General features: G+C 42.3%; 1 protein-coding gene across 2 annotated transcripts in view; it reads left to right on the forward strand.

Annotated features, from left to right (window-relative positions):
• Positions 1-17,816, forward strand: part of ANKRD12 (ankyrin repeat domain 12) — a 358,273-nt gene that overhangs the window by 268,519 nt on the left and 71,938 nt on the right. For both annotated transcript variants that reach the window (XM_078688133.1, XM_078688134.1), the window contains one exon: positions 9,047-9,247. In XM_078688133.1, coding sequence (XP_078544259.1) covers positions 9,047-9,247 — 201 coding nt within the window. The remainder of the gene's footprint in view (positions 1-9,046; positions 9,248-17,816) is intronic.

Consider the following 17,816-nt stretch of genomic DNA (forward strand, 5'->3'; position numbering starts at 1 on the left):
GCTTTTTACTGTTGATTTTTTCTGGAGTGAAACGACACGGTATTACACCGTTTCTCTCACCACTGCGATTTCTGTTACAGTTTGGGCAGTTCTTTACAAAAATGGTATGATGCAGGCTCATGCCTGGCCACCAGTACCTTGATTGTAATTCTTCCAGAAAATCTTTTAGTTTGAGGTGTCTGAGACCCTCGCCCATATGTGCGTCTGCTATTAACAAGTCTCTCCTGTCCATGTTTGGAATCACTCTATCCCCCACTCCAGGGATTCGAGCAAAAGGGACGGAGTTTGCATCGATTATGTATGTATAATTGAGTGGATAGTTGATCGGTAGCGCTGAGCAGTCGCCTTTTGATGACGTTTTCACCGCCAGCACTGTTTCACCGTCAATATACTTCACTGTACGCTTTTTTCGAGCTACGGAAGCCGATTTAGTTGCTACCGCTGTGGCTGTCTCAGCCAATGAATTCCCTGCAACGTGAACGCCATCACGCTGATGACTCAGTGAGTGTGTCACGTGAGTCTTTGGTAGTTCTTTTTGTAAAAGAGCTATTTGTTCCCAAAGCAGTTTTTGCTTTATTGTTGCACCTGTGTCATCTTTGTAACCGTTTTGAATCCATGTCTGCAAATCGTTGTTATATGATTTGACGCAGTAATATGAATCGGACACTATAAGTGTCGGGAATTCGCGATCCGCATTATCTAGCGCCATTTTCAATGCTATTATTTCAGTCTGTTGTTCTGAATTAGTTTCTACTGAGTGTGTTTTTGTTAATAGAGGTCTTAGTTTACCTCCGCGCCACACTTCTTTTGTAATCTCACATGTGGGGTTGTATGCTTGTTCTCCCCAAACGGAGGGTTGAGCATGTCCGTCTGTATAGATTACACAAGCGTATTGTCGTAAGGGCAGAATGTCGATAGGCAGAGGGAATGTTCTTTCATATTCTAGATTTTTCAATTCCTTTATTTCTGGATCAAAGTAGTAGTATACTTTGTCTGTTGTAATTGAATTCACCCATTGTAACCATTCCGGATTCAATGTTGTTGTTGGTAAATTACAAGGTGTTGTTAATGCCTCAAAGGCTGATTCTGCTGTTCTGACTGTGATACGTCTACCGTCCGCTTGATCTTTTTCTCTAGCTATTGCGGTTTGAACTGCATGAACAATGTTTTCTTTAATGCTGAATTTCTTTTCAGCTTCTGTGTACAAGTGTGATTTGAATGCAATTGGTACCTTTTCTCCCTCATTAGAGGTCAGGTATGTGAATCCGCATCTTCCTGGGATGACTCGAATCACAAGATTGCGTGTGTTATCACGTGTTTCTAATTTTGTTTTAATTAACATGTCTGTTTGTAAGGATCTCAAAATTTCTGTGTGTATTTTAGTCCAATTGGTTCTTTTAAAATCTGGTTTTATTAGATCATAAAGGGGTTTGACCCTTTCTGCGTAATTTGCGATGTATGTTCTTCCGAAATTTAGGAAGCCTAGAATTGACTGTAGGTTTTTTAGTGTTCTAGGTGCTTGGAGTACGGCACATTTCTCTAGGAAATTGTCAGCCAGGCTTTTGCCTTCACTTGATAATTCGTATCCTAAGAACAGGACTGTTAGATGGGCAATTCTGGATTTTTTAAAGTTGAATTTGTAACCCTCTGCTGCGAACCCAAGTATTATGGTGTTCACTCTCTTCAAGTGAGTATCCAAGTCATCATCTGTTAAGTATATGTCGTCGACATAAGATAATGCTTCGTCATCATATGTTTGTAGTAATTCTGTTACTCTCGCTGAGAATACCCCTGGGCTATTCTTGTACCCCTGGGCTAACCGACAGAATTGTTTTTGAGTGCCATTTATTGAGAATGCAGACAAATATCTGCTCTCTGGTGCTATGTTTTGACAAAAGAATCTATTAGAGATGTCTAATGTTGTTTTGTATTTTTTGCGCACTATGTTATTCATTAGTGCAGCACTATGCGAGTTTTGCCCTGCAAAAGTTTTGCAACATGAGTTAAGGTGTCGGTAATCCAAAACTAGACGATATGAATTGTCTGGTTTGGAGACCGGAAACAAAGGGTTGTTCATTTGTGAGGTGCAAGTTTCAATCACCCCCTGGTATTCTAATTGATCTAGGATTTCTTTTACCTGTTTTTTAGCTTCTTGCTTAATTGGGTACTGTCTTTGTGCAGTAGGTTGTGATTTTAACTGGATTTTGTGAGGAGGAGAGTCCTCATCCCATCCTACATGATTTTTATATAAAGCAGGAGCTTGAGCTACTGCCCACTTTCTGGCAAGTGTGTATTTTTTATGAATTGGGATATGATTTGAGAAGGCAGGCATAATTATTTCTTCGCCATGAGGGCACTCCCTGACAAACTCTGGTGGCCAGTCTTTTTCAGCTAGAAGGATGTCATAGCCCTTGGAGAGATTATCCCAAAATAGTCCCCTTATTTTTCTAGTCTTATCCCCTTCTATACGTAAAGTTATTTCATATATTTTGTGAGGTTTGCTAACTCTGGTGTCTGCAGTTTCCACTTGAAGATATTCATTCGTGTCCACTGTCTCCAGAAGATTCATAAGGACTTTGCGAGCTATGCTCACTTCTGCTGCGCTGTCTAGCATTGTCTGAACCCATTCTCAGTTTTTCAGTTGTGTCCTCAGTATTCTCGGCATTGTTAACTACCTTGATACTGGCTACCTTCTTTTTTGGAAATTGTAATTTCTTTTTTAGATGAGCAGGTTCCTTGTCTTTGGACTTGGCGTGCTCTTCTCTTTGTTCTGATCGTCCTCTTCTTTCCGATTTCTGCGAGGAAGTCTGAAAAGATTGAGAGGGACGTGTATCAATGTCTTGATATCTATCAGGCTTCTTTATATTATCCCTATTTCTAAGGTTATATCTTTTCCCAGAGGGGTCACTTTGGGGTGACCTGTGTCTTTGGTTCGGAGATTTTTTTCTCCGCCGAGGAGACCTTCCTCTGGACTGGAATTTCTTTTCTTTAGGATTGGATTGTTTGTTTCCATCCCAGCTCTTTTTTTGTGATGTTGAATTATTATTAAAAAATATTTTTTCAGGACTTTCAATCAGTTGTGGTTTTACTGGTATTCCACCTAAACTATCTCTACCTAGTTCCTCATAGGATTTTTCTATAATTCTGGCAATTTCAGCTGGTTGGTCTGCTATATCTGTCTCCTTTAACCTCTGGCGGATCGCCACGTTTGCTGCTTCTCCCTTTATGTTGGCTAATAATATAGCCGAGACCTGCTTGAAGTCTTTTAGTAATTTCATACCAAGAGTTAAAGCGGGTTCTGGACCGTATTCGTCTTGAATTTGTTTTAGCACATCTGGTATTACCGAAATGGATGGAACACCGTGCGTTTTTGTGTAGATGGAAGCAAAGACTGTACCCCAAGTGTCACAGTCCTCCACGTGTGGTGCGATTCCCATTGGAAGACAGATAGTCAGAATCCTGTGTTTATCTAACCGGGTGGTGTCTGGAAACACCGCCTCTATTTGGGTGATTTTTTGTGCTAACCAGAATGGTATTTGTTCCCGTTTAGCTGGTACTTTACCTAGGCAGGATTGTATGTTCTGTGGTGTAATTTTATTTGTGTTCCCCTGGTGAGGGGTCAGCTGTGGAATTTTAATTGCTGGTTGAATTGTTGAAGTCCGCATCACATATTGGAGTAATTGTCTATGTAATTTTATTAATTGTTTTAGCTGTGTTAAAAGCTCTGCTTGAGACATCCCATTGATGTCTGGATGTGGTGTGTATCCGGCTAGAACCGGCCACGTTGCTCCTGGTCTACCTAATGGACCGAGCCTGGTGATGTGATTATTATGTTTTAGGGCGCCATTAAATAAGAGCAGATGCTCTTGAAATTTAAGTGGTACTTCCACCTCCTCGAAAGGAGTGTACTCATTAGGAGGGTCCTCTGTTTTGTAATAGTGGAAGTACTTTGTTACAGCATTTGCTGATGGAAAATGTATCCATGAATAATATACCTCTGTCTGCCGATATTAGTGTGCCTCAATCACGAATATGACTGTGCCACCTCTAGGTGTCAGTCCATTTTCTATAAGTTTTAAAGTTATAGATTTCCTCTTGATGACCGGGATGAGTATTATATCCGGGTCAGCATCTTGCAGTGCATTATCAGCTGCTGCGAGTTCAGTTGCTATCCTAACTGTCTCTCTTTCTTCATCACTGTCTACCATTTTACCGACAGGAAGGTTATTTAGTGTGTTTGCAGATCAGGTTTCTTATGGAAACAAAGATTAGATGCACAATATTTTGGAACAGTGTATCCTTCAACGTTGACTAAACCAAGGACCATACATAGGAGTTTCCTCCTGCGAGGTCTGGCGGATATTACCTTTTACCCACTCCAGACGTCTTTGGAGTATTATGGGAAAAAGGGGTCTGAGTGAAAAAGCACGACTGAGTTACTCTAAATGTCTTACGTTAGTTTTATCGCCCTTCCAAACGTGTTGGGCTCCATGTAGTGTAGTTCCTATTATCCCAATAGGCTCTGCGCATTGGAATAATACCTTCAATAGTATAGGCCTAGACCAGACGTTAACTAGGTCTACTACTGTCGATATTAGACTTAAAGTTTTGGGTTTTGCCAGCTAGCTCAGAGTTCACTAGAAACTTTCTCGAATAGGCAAGGAGGAGTTGAACCTCCCTGGATAGACACGAAGGGATTTAGTTTCTGACAACCATAGAACATGACAACTTTGCTCTCCCCTAATCAAGAGTGTATCTCTAGAGTCGTGTGAAAACAAAAGACGACTTATTTTACTCAGTCAGTACGTGCATTCTTAGTCTCACCAGATTGTAGAGAAAAGGAAGAGACGGGCGTGTTCAATAAAAGATGTCATTTATTGATCAGTCTCTTTTCTCATACAAGAGAAATGGATCGATATTATTGCAATACTTATGGTTAAGTAAAGTGCATACAATAAAAGCAGAAGTATAAAATAATACTGTAAAAACATTGATATGGTTTCTAAGCCATATGAAGGTTTAAAATGAATAAAATGAATACATACACATTTACATTTGACTAATCGTACTCAACTGGTGTTTCTAACTACGCCTACCCCGTGTACCTGACCTAAGCCTAATACGTGGGCGGGAATAGAAAGTTACAGTTTAAGTTAAGTTTGTTTTGCCAAGTGACTGACTAAAGAATTCTCTGCAAGGGGTTATTCAGTTCTGTACCTGGAATCTAGGATGAATGAGGGATGGTATCTCTCGTCTCTGGTCTCGATATTCCAGGCTGCCTGCGAGGGCTACCCGGAAGCGCCGGAGCTGGATTTCTCGGCAGGAGAAAGCAGCGTCTCGTTCTCAGCGCGTCAGGAAGGCGGGGCTGCACCAGCGGGGTCTGCTCTGCTCTGGGCTTCGGCAAGTCTGGCTGCTCCGATCTCGTCACCACCGCGTGTGTTTGCATAGGGCAATATCGGTAATATTTATACCTTTAAGGTGCCGAGATTGACGTAAGGATGGACATAGATACGTCAATAAGGATGTCATACGACCTGGTCGTTAGCACATTCTTTTGCTGAAGTTCTCGGTGAAATCAAAACAATGGCCGCAGGGTTTTTCCCAGGTCTGTCATAGGTTTGATTTGTTTTGAGAACTCCGTATGCCTTATCAGGGGCTGGAGGAATATCGCTTGTCTAATTAGATGGCAAGCGTTATGACCTAATCAGATAACACGTTCCTGTGCCGTAGTGTGGCTTTATCAGATAACGGTTCCTGCATCATGGGGGTTTTCTGCCTCATGGGATGGCTGCTAGTTAACTTGTTAACCAGAATAGGGTCAGGAATAGGGGGATCGATACAGAACCTATAGGAATACATCACAGCTTCAAGCAGCCCAAAAACTCCAGCTAGAATCTTAGAAAATGTTGGTGTTTTCAGAATTTGCAATTCATGTGGATATATTCTGCGAATGTCAATAATATTCAGTACGTTAGTAGTTTGTCAAGACCCCAGAAGCTTCAGTTGGCTAAACAGCAAACACCAGTCAACGATGGCACTTAAGGAGCAGGATGAGGTAAAGGTAGCTTAAACACATGAAATGAGAGAACGGGGTACAATAACAGTAGACTCAGAGTTTATAGAATATCAGCGTCAATGCAATAATAAACCTACCTGGGGAATAATTAAGCTATGCAGCGAGGACAACAGACATTGGACATAATATAAGGTTTAATTGTTTTTTAATCTCCGGGGACTTGAGTGAATAATTATACTATCTGGAAATGTTAATGGTCTGGATGGAAGAATCAAGTGGGGCAGTGATGCAGTACATTAAAAGACATTCGGTCTCGGTCCCCGGCTTTTGCAAAAGCCGGGGACCGAGACCGAACAGGTTGGAAGGCGGGGCAGGACTCTTGACGAAGGTTTGACTTCAGAGCTACCCCACGTGGCCACACTGTCCCCTGAGATACGGAGACTCCACAGAATCAGGATGGAGACCCACATGTGGTAGACATTTCTTATCACACACATAAGTAGCAGCTACTCTGCCCTTGTTTTCACTGACAGGATAGGGAATTCCCCTTTCTGCACCCCAGGAAGGCCAACCCGAGCCCTGAAGAAAGTCCTGGACCTTTAAGGCCACATATGGACTGAAACATGTTGGCACTAGGGTCTTAGGACCATAATACTCCTACACCAACCCGTTTTTTACTTTATTTTAATAACCCTGACAGACTCAAAAATAAAGGGAAACTGGGGTTTTGTCAGAGGTTTTTTACTTCTTTAGCCCCCCTGGTCTTCTACAAACTTCAAAGAGCTCCCAACACTGTGGTTGAGCCCACCCCGACTTTTAGGCGTCGGGGTGACTCGATGATGAAGCACGACACCACTAGGGTGTGTGAGGGTAACTAAACAAAAAGGAATCCTTTCCTTCCTCACCGATTGGTGAAGTTACACATTCCTCCACACACTATAAGCTTCAGTTCCCCCCACCTAAGTGCATTTCAGATTGACCATCAGTTGGAGTAATTGTTGCGGTTTAGTGATTTTATTTTGGGAGGAGTTACTCCAACCCAATTTCCTCTCTACCCTCCAGGCATTGAAATAGTTTTTCAAAAGCCTCCTTGTGTACATATGGAAACAATGTTGACCAATTAAGATACATACTAACTACACCCACCTAGGAGACTGACAATCTTGAGCTCTGTCATTAATCTGGATCCAAAGGGGAGGCCGGACATAGACTGTATGAAAGTAAAATTAAGAGTTTTACAGACTTCCTGGTATTAAGAAATGTGTTTAGGGCACTGGGAAATATTGTCCCATCTGGACTACTTTTGTAAGACAGGAGCTGCACAAAGCACGGTAGGAGAGCAGGGAACGTTTGCATTATGGCCGGCGGTGACTAAGTATCATTCAGATACAAAGCATGAGTCACTTTATTCCCAAAAAAAAGTAATAGTCATTGACATAGCCCTTTAGGAGCAAATTGACACATACTGGAAATTGTTATTATGCAGTGTTAGGGTCTAAAAACGTGGATGAGCTTGGCAAGCTCTAGGTGCTGAATGTGCATAATTGGTTTTATTTTTAAGCAAAGGGGAGTTTACAATGCTTCCTTTTAAATTAAGGGTACATTTTTGGTTTTCTGTTGGAGCTAAAGTATTGTGGCTTGAATTGTTTTTATTGGTTCAATCTGTATCATTTATTTTACATTTCTGTAAGACTTTATTTTGGAAATAAACTTTAAATCTGCTGTAAAGGTACCGTTGGATTTTCTTGATTGATAAAACTGCCAAATAATTTTGTAGGAGCACAGGACCAGCTAAATCAGAAGTAATTTTCTGACAAACTTTTAAACTCTTGATTAGAGTAAATTTGACTGCCTACCTCAAAAGAAGAAAAGAAATGAGGCGAACAACTTGTTTGAGATCCCGCATAAAATATATAAATGTGTGGCCAAAATGGGACGCCAACACTGTTTTGAGTGTTGAGACCGAAATGCCCAAAAGACCTTATCTTACTGCTGTAAGCCAGCAGACGTGACTGAGTTCATGAGATGTATCCCAGTGAAAGTGCTGAGGCAGATCCCATGGAATAGGAGTTAGTAAAGGCTCTGGAGAAGCTTAAACCAGGGAAGACCCTAGCATCAAATGATTTGCTGACCTAATAGTAAGTAGAAAGTGAGCTGTAATCACTATCCTGTGGTGAGATTATTAATTGTTTCTTTGTGGCATTATTTTTGCGATTCAACCTCTCCTTTTTTACCAATATTCTCACCGGAGTTTCACCTTAGTGAGAAATATATCCTCCTACATTTTGTGGTTCCGACACATCTTTGATGTTAGGAGAGTATTCAATTCTGTTTAGATTGCATGAAGGTCATAAAAATGGCCTTTGTTGTCCTTCTCTCCCCCCCCCCCCCCCCCCCCAACAAGCAGTCATCAACAGATTCCATTGCTCTTTGGGACTTCACCATGTAGACGTTATTTCTGTCCATACAGTGTTTACAAGGGCATCTTCATTTCATAATTCCACTTATTATCAATCATTTGAGCTACAATGTAACATTTGCTCAAAGTTGGATGGTAAATTATTGCTTGTAGAAGTTTGGGTGCTGTAGACAGCTGTGTCATCATTCTGCTTCTTTCTCAGGTTATTATCCATTTGAATGGTTCTACCCACATCCCTAGATAATTATGTAAACCACTGTCAATCATTAAAAATACCATCCTTTGTTAACAACAGATCTTTTATTAGGGAATATACAATTTTTTCTATTTATGGTGACAATATTGCAAATATTTCTTTTGTTCTGTTGTATTATAGTCATGTTCATTACTTGTTTTTATGCTTCACTGTTGCATATTGTTAGTTCAAAGTTTGCACACCTCTGCTATCAATATATTTAAAGGACAGGAAAATTGGTCCAATATAAATACACCAGCTTTCTTTGTAAATGTGTGTTTTTTTGTAAGGACATGGTTTCCTTTGTTTTTGAAGAATTGTGGTATTAGACTGTGTACGACAGAATTTCTATTGAACTTGTGTTTTACTGTTACAGATTCCACTCCCAACCACCCATTACAAACCACACCACCACAGAAGAAAACCCCAAGCTCCTCTACACGACAAAAAGACAAAGTTAATAAAAGAAATGAACGAGGAGAGACCCCTCTGCATATGGCGGCGATACGAGGAGATGTTGCTCAAGTTAAAGAATTGATTAGACTGGGAGCCAATGTGAATGTGAAAGATTTTGCAGGTATGTTGGATGTACATTGCTCTTTGGTTTGTCTAGCTACCCTCAGAGAAAATCAGAAGGAAACATTTCTGTAAGTTGCAGTTTTCTGTTATTATAAATCTAGTTCTGTTCACCAGCATGGGATCCTTAATGGAGTTACTCTCTAGTAGAGGCTTGATCATAAAGTATTTAGGGTTTCCTGATTTCATTTATGGTCAGGGCCATTGTCATGTTGCAAACTATTTCACAGCAGAAGGACAATGTAAAATCCCTTTCATTGGTCAGATTTTTAGTTCCATATTCAATGGCTGTCCTGTCTTTGGCGGATTTCTTCTCCAGAGATAATTCCTATTTTGAAACTTCTTTCTGTTTTAGGTCCCCAGCCTAGGTATACTTTTGATGTCTTATGATTGAATTTAATATAGTTTTTAAGACAATGTGAAATAGCCTGTGGGTAGCTATAGACTGATGACATTGATGAGAATCTGGGAAACCGATCTAGTTTTTATTATTGCTTTTTGTCGAGAAATTAGTATGCTTGACTTTTCTTATGATCCATTATGAGAAAGCTTAAACCTGCTACTGAAAGTTCCCAAAGTTGTCTTTGAAACAAATTTTGATTCTTCAGTAATTGTGGAAGGTTCTATGTTTGTGTTACTGGTCTTATTTCCAGGTGTGTTTTGGGTAATTGTCATGGCATAAACGACTTTCAACGACATCCACGCTAGAATTGGTTAAATAAATTGACTGGACCAACAGGGAGAGGGTTTTCTCCATCTGATATTAATCTAAAAAAAGACTCCTTTTAGTGACACATTTGACACCAGACCCAGTAATATACACCTCTAAAACCTATTTGTTATATGTTAAGTTCTCCAACATGGGAGTTTCATTATTGGTAACAGCTAGTGGGATGTACCTTCTTGCCCAGTGGGATCCCGGAAGAGTTTTTAAATGTACATTTTTAAAATAAATATAAGTTTTAGAAAGTCTGTGCTCAGCTCCCTTTTTTTTTTTTGTTATCGAAAGCAATAATGCCAAGGTTAAAATTAGTGCAACAACTTTGAGTACAGGCCCATTAACAGATACAACAGCCCATTCACTCAAGTCAAATTTCAGACCAACCAGAGAGGATCAGAAAACACTTGAGGCTCCTCAGATGTTTTTTTTTTTTTTTAGTACATGAGCGCTCGTTTAGTATCAGCATAGAAGGAACATATATTTTTTTTAATACCTTATGCATTCAAACTTTTCCAAGATGTCAGACATAGTTTAGTTGTGCTCTGCCACATGCCTTAATCATCCAGCCTAATCCTTCCAACCTGTCCTGCAGATGAATGATGTGTTGGAGACGGGCACTGGTGACACTGGGCCCCATCTTGACACTGGGCCCCATCTTGACACTGGGCCCCATCTTGACACTTGGCCCCATCTTGACACTTGGCCCCATCTTGACACTTGGCCCCATCTTGACACTTGGCCCCTTCGTGACACTTGGCCCCTTCGTGTGCACACTTAACTGGAGAAGTAGCAGAGGGGACTCATCCCAGATGGGAACACTAGGTCCTGTTACCTGCAATGGCCTCCGGGCCTCAGTTAGGTGCTGTGGCTTACAGGAAAGATCCACCTTTGATTAGCGTGGTGGTGAGGGATGTTACTGGAATACTGCTGCTCCTAAAGCGAGGTTGTCCATCCTGATTGAGGTGGATCCTCTGCTGCCCCCCGGTCTGTGAATCCTCGATGCCTGCTGAAGACAGGGCCTGCCTAATTGGAGTGGGCAGGGGGTTGGATTTTTCCCTGCCCCAAGCAGCTGTAGGAAGGGGGGAAACTTGTGGGCAGTGCTTTGTGCTGGAAGGAACAGGAAATCATTGACTGGCCTGGGTATATATTTCCCTTCCTCCCACTCTCTTTTGCAAGCAGAATATTGAAACGCCACTGGCCCAGTAAGGTGGGGCTCCCTCCAGGCCCTAAGGTCCAGCTGTTGGTTGGCGAGGAGGGCCTCAACACATTGATAACACCCAGCTGTGGATCCATCTGTAACGAGGAGAGCTGGAGCCAGCTGGTTTAGAGACAGTGGTTTAATTTTAGGTGATCCAGGCATTAATAATCACCCTGATCTGGTGTTTAGACAAAGAAGGCAGTCGGGCATCATGAGGGGAGAGGTGGATCTGCTAGTCACCATTCGTGTCTCCCTGGAGTCTGGTGAATTTCTTGTCTGGTGAATTTCTTGTCTTGTTGCTCTCCTGGGATACTGCTGCCCGTGCAACTTCCAGCTCTCCACTTGGCAACTGACTGCATGTCCTTCCTAGTATGAGTGGATCTACACTTAGGTCTAGAAAGTTGGAGGGTTCAGTTGAGGACCCTCAGGTGCCTCTGGGCGACACATTCCTGGAAGCCCATAGATTCTTTTGTTGGTCACTGCAGAATGCATCACTATAATGACTAAGGATTGTAGTGTAGTTCCTATTATCCCAATAGGCTCTGCGCATTGGAATAATATCTTCAATAGTATAGACCTAGGGCAGAGGTTAACTAGGTCTTCTACCGACGATATTAGACTTAAGGTTTTGTGTTTGCCAGCTAGCTCAGAGTTCACTAGAAACTTTCTCGAATAGGCAAGGAGGATTTTAACCTCCCTGGGTAGACAAGAAGGGATTTAGTTTCTGACAACCATAGAACATGACAACTTTGCTCTCCCCTAATCAAGAGTGTATCTCTAGAGTCGTGTGAAAACAATAGACAACTTATTTTACTCAGTCAGTACGTGCATTCTTAGTTTCACCAGTTTGTAGAGAAATAAGAGATGGGCGTGGTTCAATAAAAGATGTTATTTATTGATCAGTCTCTTTTCTCATACAAGAGAAATGAATCGCTATTATTGCAATACTTGTAGTTAAGTAAAGTGCATACAGTAGAGACAGAATTATAAAATAATACTGCAAAAGCATTGATATGGTTTCTGAGCCATATGATACTTTAAAATGGATAAAATAGATATATACATATATACATTTGACTAATCGTACTCAACTGGTGCTTCTAACCACGCCTACCCCAATGTACCTGACCTAAGCCTAATACGTGGGCGGGAGTAGATAAGTAGCAGTTTAAGTTAAGTTTGTTTTGCCAAGGGACTGACTCGAGAATTCTCTGCAAGGGGTTATTCAGTTCTGTACCTGAGATCTAGAATGATGGAGGGCTGGTATCTCTTATCCCAGGTCTTGATATTCCAGCTGCCTGCGAGGGCTGCTTGGAAGCGCCGGAGCTGGATTTCTCGGCAGGAGAAAGGCAGCGTCTCGTTCTCAGCGCGTCAGGAAGGCGGGGCAGCGTCTGTGGGCTTCGCTCTCTGCTGGGCTCCTCAGCACATCTCGCTGCTCCGATCTCGTCACCACCGCATGTGTTTGCTTAAGGCAATGTCGGTAATATTTATACCTGAAAGGTGCCGAGATTGACGTAAGGATGGACATATATACGTCAATAAGGATGTCATATGAACGGGCTCGTTCGCACATTCTTTTGCTGAAGTTCTCGGTGAAATCAAAACAATGGCTATGGGAATTTCCCAGGTCGCTGTAGGTTTGATTTGTTTTGAGAACTCCGTATGCCTTATCAGGGGCTGGAGGAATATCGCTTGTCTAATTAGATGGCATGCGTTATGACCTAATCAGATAACGCGCTTCTGTGCCATGGTGTGGCTTAATCAGATAACGGTTTTTGCACCGTTGGATGGCTGCTAGTTAATTATTAACCAAACCAGGGTCAGGAATAGGGGAATCGATACAGTACCTATAGGAATACATCACAGGATAATCACCGGTGAACAAGCAGGGCACACTGGACAAATATGCTTAATCTGGGGGCGCCGGACAGGTGCATTTGTAAAATGCACCTGTAGAACCTCAATGCAGGACGAGTTGGTGACCTCGGTCACCTCTGACAAGGCCATCCATGCCTCTGGGGAAGCACTTGAGGCCAAAATAGAGGCTGTGGGTTCAGACATAATCTTATAGTGAGAGGACCTGTAGCAGTCCATTGACCTAATCACGGAAGCGGAGGAGCAGATATTGGAAACGGAGAGCACAGTTAAAACCTTACATAAAACAGTGTCCAAAAACTCTGAAGTTTTGGGGAATATGGATGCCGTGGCGGAAGATGCAAAGGAGCATCTGAGTAGAAACAATCTAAGATATTGGGGTTCCCAGAAAACTCTGAAGGTGCGTCCCCAAAAGAATTTCGGGAAAGATGGCTGCAATCAGTATTCCCATCTGGTAAACTGTCCTCATGTTTTGTGATCAAAGGCCCACTGGGTGCTTTTGCAAAAGCCTCCACCTGGCCCCCACGCTCTTCCCTGTGACTGCCTGCATTTTGAATTACAATGACAGATTAAGTCCTGCATTTTGCTTGCAATCGACATCAACTGCTGTATGACTCAGTCAATCATGGTCTTTCTTGACTACACCCGGCTTGTCCAATAGCCATGAAAAACATTTGAAGAGGCCAAGCGGAAACTGAGGGCCATGAACATACAATCTATGCTCCTATTCCCAGCTGAATTGAAGATCATGTTCTAGTCATGTGCAATCTTTTCAAAACCCCAAAGGTGGTCTGGGAATGGGTGGAAAAATGTAATTCTATGCGATTGCACCACTAGACCCCCGGAGCTTCCACCTAGGGACTGATCTCCAAAAATACTTGTAATCATTCCTGCAACATATATTGATCTCACTCGGTGAGTCGGGGGGAATATGTGCGCTGCCTGTATGTGGCGCAGCTCAGGCCAGGGCTGGATTGGGCCTTGCTGTTTCACACATAGGCAATTTTCCCTATTCAAGGCTCATAAACAACAGCGTCTCGACGTGCACTAACGAGGCTCTTGTCCTACTTTGAAAAATATATATTTCTGACTCTTGATGGCCAAATTATTCAATGAAGTTGTGGAACTTGAGTGTGGGGTAGGAGATTTGGATAACTGGTGGGAAGGGTTCAACGGGTATTTAGATCGCTCCCTTAGAAAGCTGACTGTTTTCTTTATTGTAAAGGGAACGTTTGACCTTAGTTCAAAAATTGGTGTGGGGGTAATGGTACAGGGGAATGCGGTTGTTTTGTTGCCTCTTTGGCCCCTAGTTTATTACTTTCAAAATGTTTTAAGTTCTCAAAGCATGGGGAGGGATTAATGGTTTGAGGGCGGAAGGGAAGAATTTCTGATATTGTCTTCTTGACAGCTAATGGTGAGGGTGGTTTCATTATGTACCCAAACTGGTTTTAATTTGTGCCCCCACCAGTGACGATCACGACTTCCAGATGGAACAATGCCTGGTGCTTATTTTCACTTCGAATGTTAATGGACTATTAGACAGGATCAAAAGGAGAGCAGTTCTCAAGGCAGACAGGCATCTGAATTCAGACATATTCTTCTTGCAGGAATCTCATCCGGTGGGCAATAGATGACGCCTTCTGGCCCGTTTTAGCTTCTACCAAGTATTCAATTCAGGCTCCACCAGGGGGTGCAGAGGCTCAGCCATTCTGATTTGCAGCTACCAAATTATTAAAGTGTGTTTGTAACTGTGGCGAACAAGCACTGTGTGGCGTTTGAGTGCCTGATGGCTCACAGACTCTTGACTGCAGGGCACACGTAGACAATTGAGGCATATTTTGAGACAAATAAGGGCTCAGGTGACTCTTCAGTGGTACTTTGACAGGCATTTAAAGCCACAATGTAAGGGAACATCATTAGTTATCAGGCCCAAAACAACAATCTGGCTAGACTCCAGGTCCAAAACAGGTTCCTGGTGGAGTTTTTAAAAACTTTCTGTGTTCAGACTTGTTGATCTACTCCTAGGTGTAGTCTTGAACTTGAAATCGTTAGAGGGATGGAGGTTGCCACCAGACCTATGATGGCTGAAATAGTAGTTATTCATAAACCTGGCTTTCATCCGATCGTTGCTCTATGTACCGTCTTAGATCCCTTCTTAATGTGGAAGTTAAGATGTTAACTAAGGCCTTGCCATGCTTATTAAAAGTAATTCAGTCTTTGATTCAATCAAGATCAATTGATCTTAATACTCAAACATGCCACTAGATATATAATATAAGGCTCATCTGCAGTGATCTTGATCTTGCAAACAGCCTGAAGGGTCCTTTGGCACGTTTCTTGGCCAAATTTAAAAAGGCCTTTGACATAGAAGGAGCTTTGCTCAAATTTATCAGCTACATCCAGCTATTATGAGCTGATCTTTTGGCATGGGTCAGGATCGGGAGACCCTTTTCAGACACTTTTAAGGTGCAGAGTTGCACCAGATATTGCCCCACTACTCTTTACTATAGTGAGTGATCCCCTAGCGGACTTGGTTGGGGTGGATGGCCAAGTAAAAGTTTGACTGAGCACTGAATATAGAAGAAAGAGAAGCACTATATGCTGATGATGTTTTAGTATCCTTAAGAGATTCGGAGTGTTCTAGTCCGAGAGTCTTGCAGAACCTCCACGTTTTTTAAAGGTTCTCTGGATTCGCTATAAATACGACTAAGTTGTTCATATTCCTGATTGGTGATTCCTCACAAGAGCTTAGTTGGCTTGTGTACTCCGGGTGGTCACAGATGTCAAGAGGGACAGGAGAACCAATTCCAATTCAAAAACGTTATTTCGGTCATTACAGACCATAAAAAGTAAATAATACAAATAGTAAAAAAGATTTTTTTTTTAATTAGATCAATTAACTGTCTATACCACCAGTGGAAAAGGAGTTATACAATAATACATTGTTATTAGTTTAAAATAATAAGAACAGCTAAAAACATTAAAAGAAACTTTAAAAAATGATAATGGTAAAATGCGAATCAATACTCAATAGTGGAGGAGATTACTACCTACAGTGATAGTTTTAAGAATCCCCTCGATTCTGCCACATTGAATTAAAGAACGGGACACTGCAAACACAATAGGTGATTGCGTGTGTCAGTTCGTAAAATTCAGAATGCCTCTAAACATTAATTACACACTAGATTTCTACAAAGCGGTACGAGCCAGCGCTGTCTAGCCTTTGTATAGCCTAAGCAAAAAAAGAAAACCCGGATAACCATCTCATCTGAACAGGTACAAGCGGGGCATCCTAGAGGAGGCACTTTCTGCCATTTGTTAGTGAAAGCATGCAATGGCAAAGTTCCTGTTCTAAACTGGATATACAGCTTCCTTTCCACGCTGGGTTGAATGACATCTAAAAATGACTCTATAAAATAGTCAGATTTAAAATTCAGAAAATCAACCGTTAAGTGACCAAGGTTGGGATTCCCCTGGATGTCAGCAAGCTTAGCAGATCGTAGGCTCTTACCAATCCTAGATGTGAGATTGTCAAACACGCCATCTTGGGATTGCTCCACAAGTCTGGGATACCAATCTTAAGTGATGCATTTTATATGTATGAAAACCATGGTAGGTTAGATACCCCCGAGAGACCCATTATCCCCTTTAGCTCAGACTGGTAATCTGCTAGCACCGGGGTCACCCACAGGTAGACCGACTGCTTGCCAATATAAAATTCAAGACAGCCCTCCCCTTATCTCTATTGGTATGCTCTGTAATCTTTAAAATGTTGGCCTTACCACTTTGGCCTCAGAATTTCCCATTTTCATTTCCTCCCATTTTTATAACACAGATTGACTCTATTTTGAGGGTCTTTCTCTAGAATCAAGGTCTATCTAGAATTGTCCTTCAAAATGCTTCAAAACCACATCTGATGGGGAAATGGCTGCATCTAATATCGCTAATTATAGAGCTACACATCTGGTAATCCTTAATGAGGGGGCATCTGGCACTTGTGCCTGAAAAATGGGCAATGTATGGGGTTCATTTGCTACATTTATTTTACAGTGGGTCAACCCAGTAATTCTAAATGTAATTCGTATATTAGAATAGATAGTAATCTTCAATTTAAAGTACATTAATTTACCTAAAAAATTTAGGGGCCCATTAGGATGACGGGCGTACTTTGTCTGCCCGTCATCCTGTCGTATGTAGCGACCGCCCGCCTTAAGGGCAGGGGTCCCGTGGGGGGTATTAGGGCGGGCGCATCCTGTATCTTTAGCATTCTGGCGGGCGGTGCTTCCAGCACCGCCTGCCACAATGCTAAAGATACATGTTGTGCATTACAAAGCACAACGTGACAGGCACCGCACGGTGCCTGCCACGTATTTTGCAGTAGTGGGGGGTACCATAGGTACCCCCCATGTGCACCACCGACCCCCCCCCTCCCCGAGGTCCCTGGGGGCCCGCAAAGGGCCCCCACAGGGTGTCTCCGCATTGCTGCCACGGAAAGGCATTGGAAAATGCCCATGCTAATGTGGTTGGCGGTGTCTGATAGACACCGCCACCATATTAAACCTTTTCCGCCCCAGCCGCAATATAACCGGGCGGGGCGGAAAAGCGGTCCCCCTGCCATACTAATATATCCCCCCGCCCCAGCCTTTTTTAATTCCTTTCCTCCTCTCTCTGAAGAACTTTTCCTGTCTCTCCTTCCCAAAATTAAATCTGGTTCCCCTTTTGACATATGCCCGGCACACATCTTACGGCAGGTTTACTCTGTCTGTACTTTGCCTC

The sequence above is a fragment of the Lissotriton helveticus genome, chromosome 4_1 (genome assembly GCF_964261635.1).
Source record: "Lissotriton helveticus chromosome 4_1, aLisHel1.1, whole genome shotgun sequence".
Lineage (NCBI taxonomy): Eukaryota > Metazoa > Chordata > Amphibia > Caudata > Salamandridae > Lissotriton > Lissotriton helveticus.